The sequence below is a fragment of the Kwoniella dendrophila genome, chromosome 10 (genome assembly GCF_036810415.1).
Source record: "Kwoniella dendrophila CBS 6074 chromosome 10, complete sequence".
NCBI classification, from domain to species: Eukaryota; Fungi; Basidiomycota; class Tremellomycetes; order Tremellales; family Cryptococcaceae; genus Kwoniella; species Kwoniella dendrophila.
In genome coordinates this window covers 1,383,171-1,402,965 of record NC_089485.1, presented here as the reverse complement: position 1 = coordinate 1,402,965, position 19,795 = coordinate 1,383,171, and the positions used below count along the sequence as shown (strand labels likewise).

The 19,795-nt window shown below is 36.7% G+C and overlaps 4 protein-coding genes across 4 annotated transcripts; 2 read left to right on the top strand and 2 right to left on the bottom strand.

The window, feature by feature from the left end:
- Nucleotides 1-79: 79 nt before the first annotated feature.
- L201_007467 (uncharacterized protein) lies at nucleotides 80-3,664 on the bottom strand (the record flags this gene model as incomplete). Its single annotated transcript, XM_066223173.1, has 12 exons — nucleotides 80-367; nucleotides 435-575; nucleotides 645-742; nucleotides 806-905; nucleotides 975-1,066; nucleotides 1,126-1,197; nucleotides 1,267-1,441; nucleotides 1,502-2,711; nucleotides 2,784-2,821; nucleotides 2,874-2,965; nucleotides 3,033-3,543; nucleotides 3,638-3,664. The coding sequence occupies 12 exons, from the start codon at nucleotides 3,662-3,664 to the stop codon at nucleotides 80-82; spliced, it is 2,844 nt and encodes a 947-aa protein (XP_066079270.1).
- A 437-nt stretch (nucleotides 3,665-4,101) lies between these two features.
- L201_007466 (uncharacterized protein) lies at nucleotides 4,102-8,471 on the top strand (the record flags this gene model as incomplete). The annotated part of the gene is made up of 13 exons (XM_066223172.1): nucleotides 4,102-4,735; nucleotides 4,858-5,019; nucleotides 5,062-5,184; nucleotides 5,297-5,880; nucleotides 5,988-6,085; nucleotides 6,153-6,261; nucleotides 6,388-7,078; nucleotides 7,184-7,302; nucleotides 7,378-7,450; nucleotides 7,588-7,803; nucleotides 7,896-7,999; nucleotides 8,090-8,276; nucleotides 8,389-8,471. The coding sequence occupies 13 exons, from the start codon at nucleotides 4,102-4,104 to the stop codon at nucleotides 8,469-8,471; spliced, it is 3,183 nt and encodes a 1,060-aa protein (XP_066079269.1).
- Nucleotides 8,472-9,045: 574 nt separating this feature from the next.
- On the top strand, nucleotides 9,046-9,990 carry L201_007465 (uncharacterized protein; the record flags this gene model as incomplete). Its single annotated transcript, XM_066223171.1, has 7 exons — nucleotides 9,046-9,060; nucleotides 9,148-9,401; nucleotides 9,484-9,500; nucleotides 9,551-9,562; nucleotides 9,692-9,718; nucleotides 9,771-9,785; nucleotides 9,869-9,990. The coding sequence occupies 7 exons, from the start codon at nucleotides 9,046-9,048 to the stop codon at nucleotides 9,988-9,990; spliced, it is 462 nt and encodes a 153-aa protein (XP_066079268.1).
- Nucleotides 9,991-11,342: 1,352 nt separating this feature from the next.
- Nucleotides 11,343-12,840, bottom strand: L201_007464 (uncharacterized protein; the record flags this gene model as incomplete). The annotated part of the gene is made up of 2 exons (XM_066223170.1): nucleotides 11,343-12,536; nucleotides 12,598-12,840. The coding sequence occupies 2 exons, from the start codon at nucleotides 12,838-12,840 to the stop codon at nucleotides 11,343-11,345; spliced, it is 1,437 nt and encodes a 478-aa protein (XP_066079267.1).
- Nucleotides 12,841-19,795: the final 6,955 nt, after the last annotated feature.

Genomic DNA, 19,795 nt, shown 5'->3' with positions numbered 1-19,795 from the left:
GTCCATCTAAGCCTCGGTTGACTCTCAAAGCTTCAAATTGTTGAGCTGTACATTAGACAGGTAATTTTGATGGATTAATTTACTGCGGATTCCAATTAATCAATAAATCCCTTAAATCTTCAGAAATAACTCTTCTTTCTTTTTTCTTTATACCTTCTTGATTATTCTCATTATCAATTTGTTCTGCTTGTTTACCTTTTTTATTAGGCGTTGAAGTTCCAGAAATATCAGAAGCAACTTTTCTATGTCTCAAACCACTTGTATCTGGTTCTTCATTAAGAGCATTTTCTTTATCTAAATCTTGAACCAAAGTTCTGAATGACAAGAATAATACTTCTGCTTGAGCTAAAGTTGTATCTAAGTCGATCTATTGGTCATAACAGAAAGGTTCAGTATTGATTTCTATGATAGTTCGAATGAATATGGTTACTCACTGTACCACTTAAATCATTTGCATATTTAAGTACTTCATCAAATTCAGTCAAGTATCTAATCAATACATCACGATGTGATTGAAGTATTGCCAGAGCAACGAATAACACGAATTGATTGGAGTAGTAATTTGTCCATAACACCTATAGATTTATGACCTAAATGAGCTCTCAAGTCCAAAGAAGGACTGGTGAAAGGAAATGACAACTTACCTCCCAAAGCTTGATCACTTGTTCAAACTTGAATTCCCTCTTGAACGATATCAATATCCATCTGAAACAGAAGAACAAGTTGAGAGAGTCGGTTCGTTCTATCAGAGTCAGGTTGGGTAAGCTGGTTCATACGTTCAGGAGCGAGTATAGAAAAAGCTTACCTAAATGAGCATATAATTCAGGGTCCATCACACTGATTAATTGCTGCAAAGTCGATAGTTTTCTCTTCATTCCACTTTGATCGCGCAAGAAATTGCTCTCCTGTAAGCGGTACCAGGCATGGGCAGTATCAGCCAAGAGCACAAGGCATTCCTTAAAGCATCAACTCACCATCATCTTCATGACACCAACTAATCCCCAGAAAGCATCAGCCTCATTGGCGTCGAAAACGACATAGATAGGGGATAAGAGGTCTGACATGCCTGTAGAATAATGTTATTTCGTCAGCTAAATGGATCCAGACTATAAAGGGATAGTTTACCTTGGACATATCCTAATTCAGGTGAATATGTATGATAAGTCATCAAAATCGTACGCAAAGCTGCGATGTGCGCTGTCAGATGGACTTGTATATCAGCTATTTCTTCCAGCAGAATCGTGCGGTGTTAGTAGCTGGACATACGGTTCAAGGCTGCTGCACCACCTTCCTCTTCTTCACGTTGATCTTCACTACCTAGACTACCTCTTCTCAAACTAGTATTCGCACCTCCACCTTCTTTCTCGTGATTTCCTGTATGAGCAGCTTCGGACGGAACAGCGTAAATCGGTTGATTTCTATCTGTTCTTCTGCAATCAACCTATATCTCATGGTTCAGCTAAACAATCTCGCGGATATCTTAGCTGGTAGATAGACTCACATCAATCCTATGCCACTCTTCTCTCCAATCATCCCTAACACCGTTGACGTTACTTTCCAGTTCTTTCGCGACTTCTTTTTTCCATTTTTGTTTTAATCCAGCATATACTTGTCTTTTGGCTTTTCTTGCTTCTTCCCTTTGATTTACTCTTTTTTGTTTACCTTGTTCACCACCACCTAAACCACCAATTGACCAAGGTATAATACCTAATAAAACTTCCCATCCTTCTCTCCTTGCGTTACAATCTTCAGGTTCTTGTGAATCTTTGAATCCTCTTTTAAAAATCTCTTTTCTAATATACAATTCATCTCTACCTTGTGCAGCAAAAGATTCCCATTCCTTTGACGTTATAGGATGTTGTGGTGTTCTAGTTGGATTTGGTATAGCTCTTTTCGAATATGATTTAGGTAACATCGAAAACACTCCTAAAGAGCTTTCTAAATCTTCAACTGGCGATAAAGATCCAGATCCAGATCCAAAACTTGCAGCAGTTTCAGAATTTCTACGTAATCTTGCTTTTGATGCGATCTCATCACGCCTTGCTCTTTCACCTTCTTCAGCGACTACTCGAGCCCATCGAGCTAAATACAATCTAGCAGATTCAAATTCAGATGCTACATCAGGAGAAGATTTACCAGTTTTAGGTGGAAGTCTACCTGTCCTTTCCCATTCTCCTGGTACATTGACAAGCGAGCGTACCGCAGGTGGTAGATGAGGTACTACTGGTTGAGCTAAAGGATGTGATAATACTTGCGAGGCTGCTTTTCTTGATAGATTGGTGAGATTTGACAAAGAGGTCATCAAAGTCTGTTTAGGTGTAGCGGTATTAAGTACAGCAGAATTGGGATATGTTTGCTTGGGAGGATAAGGAGCGGGTGTTTTGGCAGTTTGAGCGTTCTGTGATGAAGATTGAACAGGTTTCCTTTGGGGCGGTACAGCTTCGGGTTCTTCTTCTAGTCCAGCTTCATGTACCTCCCTGTCGCTCTTACTGGGATTCACAAGCCAGAGTTGTGCACCCATATTTTTTCGCGATTGGACCAAACGAGATTGCACTAACGTCGCTCGGGCTTCAAGGAGAGACAGGAAAGGTGGGAACCCCCATTGTGCGCGAGGTAGAGGCTGTTGTGGATTTGGCGCAGGAGCTGAAGCGAGAAGTGGTGATTCATCATCGTGGAAGTAAAGTGTAGGGAGAGAAACTCCGCCCATCAAGCTATTGGTACAAAAATACTGAAAATCAGTACGTAGCCAGCAAGGGTTTTTTGACTACCTTTGATTTACTCACTTGAATGTAGCGGAACCATACCAATGCGATAAACTCGGCTATATGAGGTAAATTCAGCTTTTTCCAGAGATTATCTGCTTTCCCACTTACCGGATATACTAAAACACTATATATACTAGTTATGGGTATTGAGAAAGCGTATTTTTCACCTTTTGGAGGAGGGAGGGATACAAATACGAAGCCTATAAAGATGATGTGCCCTCATAAGCTTGATTTATGAAAATTGAAGGACTTCGAAACAGAGCTTACCATCTTCTTCCTTATCATTCTCAATCTGATTGTTTGGGTTTGAACTTCTACCTTCAACACGTTTATAACCTTCTCTATCTTCTTCATCCATCCTGTCAAGTAATTCATTAGGTACCCATGTTACTAAAGTTTCTTTTTGACCATTAGATTCAATCGAAGTTGAATCCAAATTTGGTGCTAATGAATGTGGAATTATAGATTCAACTTCAACTATACCCAAATAACCTGATATATTATCTTTATTGAATGATGTTGGATGTATAGATACATGTGATTTACAATAAATCAATTTTGCTTTTCCTTTTCCTTTTCCTTTTGATGTATTTTTTCCTTTTCCCGAATTGGTAAGGTTATTGTCATGTTCAGCAGAAGATCCATTTGATGAGACATGATCAAAAGATGTGTCTGTCGTAGAAGGTGAATTAGGTTGTTGTTGATGTAAAGATACAGAAGATATATTTATTATCGAAGATGAATCTGATGAATTGGAATTACCTGCTACTGCATTCGCCTGGGGATATGAGATGATTAGAATTACATGTTGGATAAATTAGCCAGAAGATAGGTGGCAAAGTCAATTTTAAACTGAAATGTCAACGACTTACATCATTGATATTTGGATCAGTAGCCATTTTAGGACGTTTATCGAATTCTTCCAGAAATCTCATATGAGCTGATTGATTTTGTCAATACATCTAAATATACCAAGAGAGCAGGACTGGTGAGAAAAACACTGATGCTGTGAAAGTTGTGATTGTATAGTAAACAGCACAGATAAACCTACAGTATGAGAGCGATAAGGATGGTGATATCGTCATTATACGGTAAAGGTCAACCGGCATATATATAGCTTATTTAGGCTTACCATTTTAACATACAGTGCACGTGCCCTCTGAACATGACCATAACGGCATCTTGGACGACAACGACGACGACGAGGCTAAGGTTATTGACGTGTCCGACTATTATTATTGGTAATTTCTGTATGGACGAGTTTACATTTCATATATAAGCAAGCCTTACTCTACAGATTAAATACACACCATCATATAGATACCCATACTGCAGTATGCCTCCTAGATCAAGGTATGCCGTAGATCCAAGTTTGACTGGACCATCTCCAGGTCAAGGACAACAACAACAACAACAACAGCACCAGCAGCAATCAACTTCACCTCAACCTCCTCTTCAATCCGATTATTACGGACAGCAGCAATTGCAACAGCAGTATGGACAACAACCGCAACAAGGATTCCAATATCAACAACAACAACAACAACAACAACAACAACAATATAATCAAGGCGGTCAATATGGTGGTGGTCAACAAGGATATGATCCAAACTATTTACCACAATTACATCCAGCAAGTGATGGAAGACAACCAATACCTACAGGTGAATATGCACCTTCACCTTCCCAAAATTATCAATCATCGTCATCATCGCAATATCAACAACCACAAGTACCACAGCCACAATATCATGCTCCCCAACAACCATTAAATCATATTTCGGCACCACCACATTCAGCAGGACCACAATTGACTGGACCAAGAGTCAGAATTGATCCAAGTCAAGTACCTAATCCTGTCGAAGCTCAAGAATTAGATCAAAATTTATATGATGATGAAGATTTCTTATCGTGTCAAACTAGAGGTTTGGTTCCGCTAGTTGGTACTGATTATAGAGGTATAGATCAAGGTGAGAGTTCAAGCTGATGAATCGTTCAATGTCGAGATCACCTAATCAAATCCTTACATAAATCATTCTGTGGATTGTCTATTCAAAACTGACTTTTATGTTTGAATTTGATGTCAAATTAGGTAATTCACTTCCTAGACATTTAAGAGCAACTTTACCAGTTATACCATCAACTTCACAATTATTAGATACAACAGCATTACCTTTTGGTTTAATCATACAACCTTTTGCACCTTTAAGATATGATGAAAATCCAATTCCAACTGTTTCAAATTGGATTTCAGGTCAATCTGCTTTTGATCCACCACCATCAACTTATACGGAAGAAGAAGAGGAAAATAATGGTCCACCAAGATGTGAAAAATGTAGAGGATATATAAATCCTTGGTGTAAATTTATTGATGGTGGTAGAAAATGGTCATGTAATTTATGTGGATCAAATAACGTTGGTAAGTGATCGTCTTGATTTTACTACTTATCATAAAAACAACCCAAAGAATAACGATACACCACATGATCATATACTGACTTTCAATTTCTTTTCGTATATATATATTACAGTCTCACCAACATATTTCTGTCACTTGGCACCAAATGGACAAAGATTAGATCATAGTGATAGACCAGAATTACAATTTGGTAGTATAGATTATTCAGTTGGAAAATCTTATTGGTCATTACAACCACCACCTACAGGAAATTTAATTGATTCTGCAATTGATTTAAGTAATTCTACTACAGATGCATTAACATCAACTGCATCAGATTTATTAGGTGGTTTACAATCTTCTTTACAAGGAACTAATCATCAAGATAGTAGAATACCAACACCATTAAATTTCAAAGAAAAAGAAAAAGAACGTAAAAAGAATTTATTAAAATATAGGAAACCACAACCTTTATCAAGAGTTTTCATAATTGATTTATCAAGTCAATCTTCACAAAGAGGTATAACTCAACAAGTCTGTCGAGGTATAAAATTAGCTTTATATGGTAAACCCAAAGAAAATAATTTAAACAGCGCCGATGGCCAACAACAAAATGACAATGATGACGAAGAAGAAGAAGAAGAAGAGGGTATAGGAAAAGGTGAAAGAATAGGTATTATAAGTTGTGCGGATAATGTATCATTCTGGAATTTATCTGTAAGTCCACCATCGATTGAAGAACTAATATCCTTAGTACACTATATATTCCTCGGAACGTTGTGTTACACGGACAGAACTAATGGATCATGCTTTTTTTGTCTTAGTCGAATTTACCCGCACCATCGCAAATGGTTGTCTTAGATTTAGATGATATGTTCATACCCTTTACTTCAGGCTTTTTAGTTGATCCTTATGAATCAAGGTAAGCAGGCCTATCAGTATCATTAAGAAGGTTCGACGCGATTGCTGAAAAATATATTCTCACATAGAACTCAGATAGAAGCTCTACTCGATCTTTTACCTCAAATAGCGGAAAGAGGTGGAGAAGGAAACAGAGTTGCAGCTGGTTCAGCTGTAAAGGGTGCTTTAGCAGGGTTGGTGAGTTGGTTGTGGGCAAAATGAATATCATCAAATTCCCCCCTCTCTTGCTGTCCACGGCCGTATCTCTACCTCCGAGATACATATTTATCCTTATGAATGCTGATGCACAATTACCCATTTCAGCGGATGATAGGCGGTCAAATCAATTTATTCTTATCTGGATTAATAACTCATGGGGCAGGCATATTAACACCACGTGAAGACGCAAGTATATATAATACAGATAAAGAAAAAACACTATTTTCACCTGCTACAGGATTTTGGAGAGAATTATCTGAAGAATTAGCTGAATGTGGAATTGGAGTAAATTTATTTATTTTCCCTGAAAGTTATTGTGATTTAGCATCAATTGGAAATTTATCTTCTACAACAGGAGGTGAAACTTTTTTTCATCCAAAATTTCAACCTGTTAGAGATCGTGAACTATTACATGAAGAAATTAAATCTTTAATTACTTCTTCTAGTGGGTCACAAGGTAGGGAAACGAATTATAATGTAACGATAAAAATTAGATGTTCAAATGGATTAAGAATTTCAGATCATTTAGGTAATTTTTATCAAAGATCTTTAACAGATTTAGAATTTAGTTTATTAGATAGTAAAAAATCATTTATTGCAGTTTTAAAACATGATTCATCAGGTAAATTAGATGATAGAAATCCAGCTTTTATTCAAGTTGCTATTTTATATACAAATCAACAAGGTAAAAGAAAAGTTAGATTATTAAATATGAATTTACAAGTTTCAAGTTTAATTGGTAATATTTTTAAATTCGCTGATCAAGAAGCTGGTGTTAGTGTTTTGTTAAAAGGTGGTAAGTTGTTTTGTTTTGGCGTTTCTTCTAGACTCCATCATGTATCGATAGGTTCTGTATACGTTTTATATACCAACTGATGTAACTATCTTCAACCCCAAACAGCCGTATCACAAATGCCTACAAGAAGTTTAAGAGATATCAAAAAGGCTTTGACGGAAAGATGTAATAGAGTTTTATTGATGTATAGAAAACATTGTGCTCCCGCTGTACAACAAGGTCAAGTGAGTTGTCCATCTATAATTATGAATCTGGAACTCTTCGTTCGTGTAAGCTAATTCATATGATTGGCATGACAGCTTATTTTGCCTGAAGGTTTCAAGCTATTACCACTTTATACATTGTGTATGCTCAAATCGAAACCTTTGAAAGGTGAGTTCTACACTTGATCTTTGGGTTTAATCTTAATTTACCTTTACCACGTCAATTGAACTATATACTTCAGTCTCGCCGTACTCGATATCATCACATTCATCAAATACTGACTGTCTCACTTGATTTGTTTCTAGGCGGTAACGTTACATCTGATGTACGAGTACATTATATGCGTCAATTCAAATCATTATCAGCTACCAGAACAATGAATTTGTTATATCCTAGATTATTAGCTATACATGATTTAAGTGAAAATATTGGTTTCCCAGATTCGAAAGGAAAATTACAATTACCTACTTTTATGAGAGCTAGTTATGGTTGGATGGTTGCTGAAGGAGCTTATCTTTTATGTGAGTATACTAGTCGAAATGCACAATCTTTACTCTGTATAAGCAAAAAGAGTAATCTAACTGATAAACGTTCTTCCATCTTCTATTTATAGGTAATGGAGAAGTAGCAATGATTTGGTTTGGATCAGCAGTGAATCCACAAATCATTGATGATTTGTACGGTGTAGATAATTTACAAGATTTAGATGTTAGAATGGTAAGTTTTTGCCTAACAACAACCACAACAATTATAATCATTATTAAAGTGGAATACTGATTTGTTGCCCTTTATATATTTCTGTTGAAGACTCAATTACCTAAATTACCTACATTACTTTCAACTCAAATCAGAAACATTTTAACTCACTTAGAAAGAATAACAGATCAATCGTTATCTGTCATTATAGTTAGACAAAATTTAGATGGAATGGAATTAGAATTCGCGAATCAATTAGTTGAAGATAGTAATAATGACGCTTTAAGTTATACTGATTGTGAGTTTCTCCTTCTTTGCCTTGCCTTGCTTGCTGCTTTACATATGTAATTGTGAGAAGGTGATATGTTCAACAACTAATCTCTCTTTTTCACTTTCTCTACGAACAATAGTCCTCATGACAGCTCATAAATCAATAACAAATGAATTATCAGGTAATGGCGGTAGTAAAAGTGATAGTTGGAAACCTTGGTAGATAGAGAAGGTGTAATCCAGGGTTTATATAGGTAGATAAGTACATGTGCATCTTGACGAAAACGACCTTTTCTTTCATATGGTTTATTTTAGTTTCCTCTGTTTATCATTTATCATTAATGCATTATCAAGCATGTATAAAAGCAAAAAAAAAAAGAATTGATCCCAGTACAATATGAAAGCAAGAATGCACTGATAAGATAACTGCTTTTACGTAACTTAAGGTACATGTCTAAGTGACATCATCATAACGTCATTTCCCATCAAAAATGTAAAATGTTGACCAGTAGTCAGTACTCAACAAAAAGGATTATGGTTTTTCAGAATGTACTGTTGAATTGTGCTTGTGACTCACTTGTATGGTACAGTACGAATACATCAAGGTCAGTGCACCAAGGGCATCCCATATATATATAAGCTGCAATTCATGACTTCAATGTAGTAGTTCTCCTTCTTCTTGTCTAAACTTTTCAACTGATATCTGAAATAAGAGATTACTTATCACATAACGCACTTACATACTCTCTTCAATCAAACACTTCAAACAACTTGAACAAGTAAGTACATCAATCATAATGCAATCAGTAGTAGTGAGTGGACTGCATCCTAAATATGTACTGATATATAGGCAATATGAAATCACACCGCAGCTGATCATATATTGTTACCCTCTCCAGGACGCAGCCAAATCAGCTACTTCAGGAGTAATTAGCGGAGCAACTTCATTAGCTAATACAGCTGCATCTTATACTGGTTTAGGAGTTGGAGGTAGAGGTGGACATTCACATGCTGAAGAACATTTGAAAGCTGGAAATCTACCACCTAACTCAACAGCTTCATCAATCAAAAAAATGGATTCGGATGGTTTAAGTGTATTTGAAGATGATCAAGTTAGACATGAGGTTTTGGTTAAAATCAATAAACTTGCTCAGTAAGTCGAGCTTCTGCTTATATCATGTTCAAAGTATCCACAGAGCTAATAACCAATCATACCACTTGCTGAATTTTACTAGTGAGGATATCAAACATGGTTTGAAAGAAGTAGCTTCTCTTGATTTAGTTGGTCCGGATGGTATCAAGAAAGGTATCTCTGTGAGTTTGTCTTCCTTTTAATCCTTTCACAAGTTAAACATCACCACCTGGAACATTTGAACGATCAGTCGAATATGTTACTGTGTGGAGATGATTGGCATACTGATTACCCTTGTTTGATATATGTAGTATTACCACCCATAAAGATATCTTACTGTTGAAAGACCACTCGGTACAGATTATATTGGAGAAATCGAAATTGAAGAAGGTAAATCCATTCATGGTAAGTATTATGTAATTCCAATCATCACACCTGAGACCAATGCTATGTCTAAATATCTTGTTCTGATGTAATCATCCCTATAGTTCGAGTACATAAAGCTGGATCTGGAAATGCACCACTTTTCCATTCAATCGATACAAGACCTTCTGAAGAAGGTGGTGCAATCTTCGTTACAGGTGGACCCCTTGGATGGTTTGATTATTGATTACCTTCCATCCTGCGAGATGGAGAGTATAGTGTATGATTACAACCTGTATCTATGATTTTAGTGACGAAGATTGAGCGACATGTAGTAACGAAACAAGTATGAATCTCATGTGACCAAACGAATGAATGTTATCATCAACGACATGAACGTACTTCCAGCGGATCTATCGTCCAAAAATCTCTATCTCACATTTGTAAAGAATTCGCATGTTACAGATTCAGGTTATTGAGTACAGTCACATCGCAGCAACGAACTTCACAAGTGGCATAACGCATTCCTTAAATTCATAGCAAAATCACTTGTGAAATCCAGATCACTTATAATGAGACACGTACGTATGTATAGGTACTATTGAGAAAATTCCACTTTATCGCACATGAACAAAAAAATCCCTGATAAGAAATATATATAATCGAACAGTGGGAACGATTTCAGCTAGAACCTGAATTTTCACAAACGAACGTTGGTTGCTCTTTACATACATACTGTAGAGTGACAACAGGGGGCTTGGGAAAGAAAGAAAAAGAACCGGGAAGAAACGGTTAAAATTGATTACATACAGGTTATTCCGAGGTGTCGTAGAATTATATACTATAATGTAATGGCGCAACTAAGGGAAAAAAGGGTTTATGAAAAAAGAAGTATGTACGCGACTGACTTTTTTAGATGACTACGATTTTGAGCGACCATTTCGGAATCAGATCCAAATTTCATAGTTAAGGAATTTGATATTTTTGTGAAGTCTTAAGAAAAGGAAAAATATGATGCATCTATGCAAACTTGCAAGATGATTATTGTTATAGCCATGATTTGACCTATAGAGGTCGTTGTTTTTGCATGAGATTGTCATAAATATATGATATAGTAATGATTAAATGATCAACATTAAAAGAGAAATAAAAGCCTATGGTATGGTTATATAATGATGAAAAAACTATGATATGATATATATGATATATGTATATAAAAACTACGAAACTGACCAAGAAGAGAGAGGAAAGAGAAAAAATGAAATCATAATACCGAAAACTAAATCTATGGTAAGAAAATTGAAATGTCATAAGACGTTAAAAAGGTATAAAGTAATATACTTTTGATATGCGTTAATAATAAAGGTGTGTATATATTGATCGTTGCTGATTATTGTTGTAGTGGATATGCTGTTGTATTGATTATGATATATTGCTTGTGGTTGTTGCTGTTGCTGTTGTTGTTATATGCAAAGAGAAATTGGGTAATAGTTATATGCTGGTGTGTGTATATGCCAAATGGGTAATCATACAAATAGTTGTTCATCGTTCATCATTGTAAAATCTTCAAGTCATCGTCAAGTCAAGCTCTGCAAATTCCTAATTACTTAATCTTCTCATTGATGATCGATTAGGTAAAGACAAATCTCCTACTACAGGTAAAGCGTGAAGAGCAGGTCTTTGATGTTGTTGAGGATAAGCTTGAGGTATTTGCTTTGTTGTAGTTGTAGTAAGACTTGATACTGAATCTTTCGATAAACTTGCATTTGGATTTGAACCATATACACCTGGAGCGATGTTTTCTTTCGATGCTGAAGATGATACTTGTACGGAGAATGGATCTATGACATGTGAATGTACAGGTGTGATTGGAGTTAAAGGTGCATCATCACCTGCTTCAGATGAAGCGCATGATATTGAACCATTTGGTGAACCATTCAAACTTGTCCATGAAGAATTTCGCTTAGATGGCCATCCACTTGAAGAAGAACCGGATGGAGCTAATCCAGGTGTAGGTAAGTTGGTTGATGATATAGGTGTAGCAGGAGTTTCAGGATTATAAACAAATCTTCTTCCAGATAAATACCATTCTCTACATATTGTTGAACATCTACCATAGTATGTTGGTGCATATTTTCTAATGACAATTTCTGAAACATTTTCCAATTTTTCAGCGAAATGTTTATCTATAGCTAAAGCTATTCTAACAGCGACAGTCTCGTTTCTTGATGAAGTAGCTACAGGTTTTCTAGCTTTACCACAGATGAATCTAGCAAGCATCAAAGCTCCTGAAGCTACCAATGATGACTGAATACCGACAAATTCTCGATGGAAAAGAGTGATTTCCATTAAGAATCTAGCCATGTTTTGTACTTTAGGATCTTCATAATTGTGACCAGTTGTGTTGATCCTTAACCAAGCTTCAGCGGATGGGTGACCAATGTTCCAACCAATAGTGGAAAGAACATGACCTTCCATCTGAATAAAAGCACTTTCATCGTATGCTTTACAGCACATCTCTGCTAATTCTCTCACAAGAGGTACTTTATCTTTTCCATCTTCGAACTTAGCTGCTATCCAGAGGGCGGCACATCCAACTAATTGATAGTGTTTTTTGTAAACCACACGTTTGGATACATATCGGTCGACGATGTTCATGGCAAGGTAGAGTACTTCGGGACGGAGACGGAATTGTTGGTGAACTTCGATAAGGAAATCAATGAGATAAGGTCGCATGAACCATTGAAGTTCAGGTTGCATATCCATGAGTTCAGCAGAAGCGAGGGTCGAGTTCTGTTACAGTATGTTAGATACAATAAAACCCGACTAGCGTTAACAGACGAGAGGTACTCACATCCATAGAGTGCATGTAAGCTATTATTTCATCACTGTAATCCTCCTCAAAGTAAGGACTTTCCTCTGGTCGTCTAGGCGTTGGTACAGGTGGTAAAGAGTAATGAGGTTGAGGCTGTTGAGCCATCTTTGGTTTAGATGATGAGGTTGCTTGTTGAGAAGAGGATGAAGGTGATACTGATCGCTTTTTAGTCCAACCATAAATGGAAGAACGAGCAGATTTAACAGCGGCGGTGGGAGGCATTGTATGTGATTGAGATGTAGTGAAGTAAAGAGTAAAGTGAGGAACTGAAAAACTGAAGAGTAATTGAGGAAGTTTTCAATTGTTATTAAGTGCGGGGAAGTTGAAGTGGAACTGATTCGGCTTCTATATCCAAGTATATAATTGTATGTATATCTATATATCTAAATAGCTAAATGGGGAACGAAAAGGTGAGACCTGCTCGGGGAAATTTGTGAAATGGTTTGTGTCGGGAGAATGTATGTGAGACGAGATGAGGAGAAAGAAAGTGAGATCGTCAGGGGGGAAATGTGATGAGATATATATGTTGAATTTTTGGTAATGGTTGTGTCAGATGATTGATTTCAATGAAGGCCGTTTTAGGATTTGATGGTTAATGAGATATAGAGGTGGTAATCGGTCCAGGCGATTTTAGAATGAACACCCGATAGTTATGATGACGAAAGATAGCAAGGGGGAGGCAAGCCGGAAAATCAATTGAAAGATTGGGTCAAGGCGTTTTTGAAACACGTTGATCGATTGAGTTTCCAATTTTGATGTTGAGTTTGATGATATATATGAAAAAGGCAGGTTGAATTGGTTATTGGTTGGTGGTTGGTGGTTTTGATGAGATCGTTATCGCCAAACAAGTTGTGAAGATGCGAAAGAACCAAAAGAATTGAGAGCGTAAGTTGATTGTTCGTTCGTTCCGTCCGTAGAGTTTCAAATTCAAACAAGACAATATAATGAAGCAAGTAAATGACAGTAAAAAAGAGAAAGACGAGTTCTTTAAAGTTGGTGAGATGACTACTACAAAGGCGAAGCTGAGACACCGTCTTTAACGCCGTTTTATTTTCTAAATTTCTACTTCTAAGTGTGTTGGTTATAGACGATGATGGGATGGACTACACTGAAGTCATCAATGATAAAGTTAAAAAAGAGATGATTGTGAAAAGGAGAAGAGGTAACAATTCAATCAAGTGGGGCGGGTCAAAGAATATAGCTTGATCTTTAAAGGTAAAATACAATTCCAATAAGACTAAACCATTTTACGTTCTATAAAGAAAGAGAAGCGTGATTCTTGTAAAGGTCTGGTCGGAAAGGAAAAGATATAAGGTGCAACGCCAAAGGGGACTAAAAGATGTTAAAAGGGGTAGGGAGGTGACCAACAACCATAAGGTGAAGGAAGGAATTTTATGATAATAAAGATGTCACGTCACGTCCCATAAACCTGTACTACATAAAAACCTCCTTTTCTAACGAAACGATAAACGTAGTGAAAATCATTATGAAAATCAAAATCAAGCCAAAACCATACCATACTACCTTATCCTACATCCTCCTTGGTGCGAATTTGTGATTTCATCTCGGAAACGTTTGCATGATAGCTTCAGGCCCCTGATATTGATAATTCTGATAATCTTTGTAGAAAGAACATAAAATAACTAAGGTGAACTCAAAAGCACCAAGGATAACGTCAAATTCTAAGGACATGGGATAAGGGGGAGAAATGTAGAATTTACAGTTAGAGGGAGAATCAGGGGTTTAAAAAGATATGAAAGCTTCTCATAACCGTTGTCACGCTCGGCGTTACAGCGTATGTTGGGTTTTTGATAAGTTTTGGCACATACGCGCCATAAAAAACCAGAAACTCCGCAACAATTCTGTTATGAGAGAGTGACATATCTTCACGGTAGGGAACAGTTGATGCCCGGAAAGTACGGTCAATTTAACCCTGATGATGATATAATATGATAACTTGAGTAAAGAAGGTTCCTCGACAAGCCATGTATTTCGGAGGCATACGACCCAGCGTTCCAAAAATGAAGAATATAGTGAAAAAAATAGTATGGAAGAAAACTCAAAATGCTACTCACCCTAGCTATTCGATCGGTCCCATACGGTTAGACCGGGTTGTTTTTACAGTCACGGAAGAATCGGGTTATGGTCGAAGAAAACGTAATGCGGGGGTCCAGAGGGGACTATTTTCAGTCTTTCTTGCGACTACAAGCAGAGCGAAAAAGGTAGAGGTCAGCTTCAGCTAGCTACTTACATATGCATTTGTGTACAGGGAGCGTGAAACCATGTAAGCAGTCAAAAAGGCCATGAGCATAAGTGACAAGTTTCATAGTAATAGATAACCTGGGTTGGTCATGAAAGCGATTTGGCAAAAGGTTATGGGCGGTAGTCATAAGCTTTTGGAATCTGATTCCCAAGCCAGCAAAAGAAGATTTAAGATCTCATTTATCAACACGCTAATCGCCACTCCACCGTCAAATTATCAAATTAGTCCATGAAAGCTTACCTTCCCGCAAAAGATGCTGCGGTGAACATAAAGATCGACCGGTCATTCAAAGTTTAACTCCTTTGACGATTGACGCCGAAGAATTACGGTTTGAAGAATGAAGGGGGATTTTAAGGTCTAAAAAGCACACAAGAAGATTTGATGAGGATAAACAGTATAAATTACGATGGAGAAAGGAAGAAAGATGAATAAAAGAAACGCCGAGGAATGCGAAATGAAGATGTAGTTTTCCCGATTAATATTACGCAAGATAAGGTAAATTCCAGAGGATCGACGCGGGAATCAGGTCAAGGTCAAGTAATTAACGTAAATGAAGGTAATTGACGCGTATCAGGTGGATGAAGAGTTCGAAGCTTGTGTAGAAAGTGGTTATGCAAGATGAACTTTAAAGTGGGCTATAAAGCCACTACTGTACTAAAAGGTTTAGATATAATAGTGCTTTATAGCCCATTTCCTTCGCCTAAGTCTGCACATCTAATTAAAATTGATATATCGTTATCGAAATGATAAAACTTGAAAAGGATCGTCCTCCTTTTTTCGATGGTGTGGGATTTTCATCGGAAAAAAGGTACCATCTAAACTATATCACAAGCCAATATCTGAGACTGGGGTGAGGGATGATAAAGAGACGTGACATGATCACGATAACAGATGCAAGATCAAACACCAGGATAGACGATCTTCATCAAACAACACGACATAAGATGTGAGATAGCATGAGAATCACAAATGAGAGAAACTCACAACTAATAATGAATTAATCAAATATCGGAATACGGCGGACCGAATATAAGCTAGTTTGATTATCTATGTTTCACTTAAGCGTATTTCTTGATGATGTGGACGGAATCTAGAACTAATCTTGTTGTTTTGATGGTGTATAGGTTCCAACGGATTAAAGGAATTTGTATATTAAGAACTATGAATTATTAATATCGATTGATTAGCTATAATGATATGTTGAGTTTTACGGTTCGTTGTCTTGCAGATCAAGTGAGTCGGTCAAAGCGATGATTGACAAATTGATTACGAGAAGATAAGAAGAGCAATAAGATTAATTTGGAAGATGTAAGGGGTATTTGTAAGATTTTAAATTGTCGTGATTGTAACACCAATGTCGGATGGGAGGTAGATGAGGCGATGAAGAAGATCAATAAGGCAGGGGTTAAACAATATTTATTTGGTTCAAAATATAACCAAGAATGCATAAAGAAAAAAGAAAAAGAAGATTGTTTGTGTGTAAGCAATTAATTCATTTTCTAGCGGATCAGCAAAGGAATGATACTCTTCTCCCGTATGAGAAGGATGTAAATCCACGTAAATGAGAATGAAGACAGAATAAATATAGGATGTATATCCACACTCACTTAATTTTGTTTCTGGAAAGAGGGGGTGGCGGTGGTAGGTTTTTGCTGTCGCAGATTTCGATTAATGGTAAATTGTGGACTTGTGTAAAGTAGAGGTATCAGCTGTATATTAACAATTCAAGAAAGACTGTATCGAATGTGTATATGCATGGATGCAGTGGGAATAAGGGGGTGTGTATGATTGTGTGTGTATATTTATGGTTGTCTGCGTTTCAAGTAAAGAGAAACTCACCTTTTTAACCTTTACTCGCGTATAAGGAGAATTATAATACTTTTTGAATCTGGTGAACTTGCTGGTAAATGCTCTTTTGGTGATATTTAGTATGTTCGTGATATGTATATGTATGTGTTCGTGTGTGTATGAATGATCCAATTGTACCCATGAAACAAGAAACTCTATCAATCGTTATAATGAAAAAAAAACAAGGAAGAAGTTATTTCTGGTGATAATGAAAATGATGAAAAAGAGGATGTATCGATAAAGATATATAGCTATCTTTCTTGATTATATGTACAGTTGTCTTATCTGTATATAACTAAATCAAAGGGAAAATGAATCTTGACCGACTGATTGATTGACTGGTGAAGTGTACAGTATCAATTGATGGATCACTTTGGAGTATATCAAAATTAAAGTTTTTGATTTTATTGATGCTGGTAACGACAACGAGGCGAAAGGTATGTCCAATATGTAAGAAAATGCGAAGCGTTACTAGCGGTAGAATGGTTTAGAGGAATGAAAGGATGTTACTTGAAGTGGGGCAAATGTCTGTAATGCTGATCAGTCTCTTGATGATATTAATTCGATATGATTGACTGATTGATTGATTGATTGATTGATTGATTGATTGATTGATTGATTGATTGATTGATGGTAACAGACTGTTAAAATAAAGTTACCGCAATGCTTGAATCTTCTTTTTTCGTGTTAGATCCGTATTTTCACGTTTCCAAATTTGATTACTTCTTGAGAATGATGGAATTCATCTAGAAGATATATACTGTATTATGATATATGATATACTACTAAATATACGTTGCAATACACACCTTGATGTGGAATCAATTTCAATCTAGGTGAAGTAGGGATGTTACATCTTAAGAATTCTTTTCGATCATCCATATAAAGCATATACATATATATATATATATATATACAATTAAATCCTTATATCATGACGAGGTGGGGACCTTGATGAGGTACTAGCGATACCAAAATTCTTAGTTTGCATTCAAGGAGAAGATTGAAACTGTTCTTCCATGCACAAGCCTTACTTGAATTGAAGTCCTGAAGAACGAGCAACGACACTGTTTATTAATTTCTTTCAGGCCTATAATAAAAAACTTCCAAAGCGTTACACTCAACTCTTACCAAAGAATAGCTTCAAACTTGAGCACTGACATTTGCTGAACAAGTAGATATAAGTTACTATACTTTTTTTCGATTTATACATTAATTCCCATACAAATGGCTCAAATCAATGTTCCCGAATACTTATCACCCCAAAAGAAGACGGCTCATAATAGCTCTGTGCGTTATGGGAATGAATATATCATCTGATTGATGTATGCATGGATGCATGATGGAGGATGGTTAGTGTGAAAGACGCTTTGTTACGCGAACCTGTTTTTCTTATGAATAATTCGCTTTGAGAGTAAGTCGAGACTTGAAAGCATGGATCTCTTGAACAGCCAAGAAGCCTCAATTTCAATCGGTAATACAGCGTTATGGTTCATTCTGTCAAAATGATGTACGGAGAGAAAAGAGAAACATTATCAACTTCATTCCAGAAAATAATCCTTAACAGATAAAAGATGATACACGCTGTGAAAGTATCTGGAAGAGTTGATTGTACAATTCTCTACCAAGGCTTCATCCAAAGTCTAATCAAACGGTTCTGTGTGTATACACAGTCTAACGGAGTATCAAATCAGAAAATTAAGGGATAATCTCCTGACATACCTTTGGATTTTGAATACAGTAGTATCCATCAAATTCCAGCTCATATGTAGATCAGCATCAATCGATTAGCGTCATATTCTGCTATCATCATTGACACGTTGAAACGTTAAGGAGATTCAATCATGAGAATAAGTAGTTCTATGTTGCTGAATTTGAACCATACATACATCTATATTTATGTGAGCTTCACCTTACATCTATAAACTAACACCACAAGTTATGTAGCAAAGTACGCTGCAACTATAGCTCTACTGATTATCAGGTATTGCTGCCATATCTGTCTATGTATACTGTTATAACCATGCTTCGTGCACATACCCATAAAATTGATCGGAAGATTAGATTCGATCACACCAAACCGAAGTCAATCCATTTAGATGAAACCGAGGGTAAGTGGACAAAGCTGATTGTATTTGATGGATATCGCTAAGGTACAGACTGATAAGCTAGAATCGTCTTTTGATCGCATCATTAAATTGAGAATATAAATTTGGTAACCTTGGTAACTTGGTAACGGAACACGTTTTTATCAGCTATGATCTTATCTACTATTGTCAGTTTGTTCCGTTCACTATTCATGCCACATTCTTAATTTTATGTTCAGCTATTCGAAGTGGGCAAACTTATTTAGGACATGATGCCACACATGTTGATGTATACCGAAACCTTAAGTACTTATGGATACAGATGGATTCGCACGTATTAACAATGAGATCCCTTTCCGTTATTGTTAAACCCTGATGCTCCGATACCAGTCCTGCAAGTAGTATGACACCTTTGATTCCGACTATTTGAGGAACCCCGCTCCGAGAGCTAAATTCACACCGGCTTAATGGGCGTCGTATGATGCATTCTCGACTACATATCTCAGTACCCTCGTTACTTTTGGCTTATCACAAGCCATGATTTAAAGAGACACGTCACTTCAAGATGAAGTATGTATGTCGATGATTTCTTGATGAGTACAACTTAACGATATCAACGCGATAGGTGTGGGATATGTCAGAAGTGAGAGGATCATATGGGTACCTATATGTAAAGACGGGAAGAGTTGGAACTAGACTGCCGTACGATAAGATCTTTCAAGTAGCGTTACTACATATATAAGAGCCATGGTTCTGGATCATCCAAAAACTGTACAACATAATTGTATGCTTAAATTGTGATGATGATGAGTACGACTTACTTTCAATTCCCACACTAACTAGACCAAAAAAATCTTGAGCCTTTCATCATGTCACACCGAACCGAAAGGTCTATCACATGAAAATATAAAATGTTTCAAACACCTAATCTAATCTTGTTACTTCGGGCTGGGCTGAAGCAAGCTCCTTCAACCCTCTT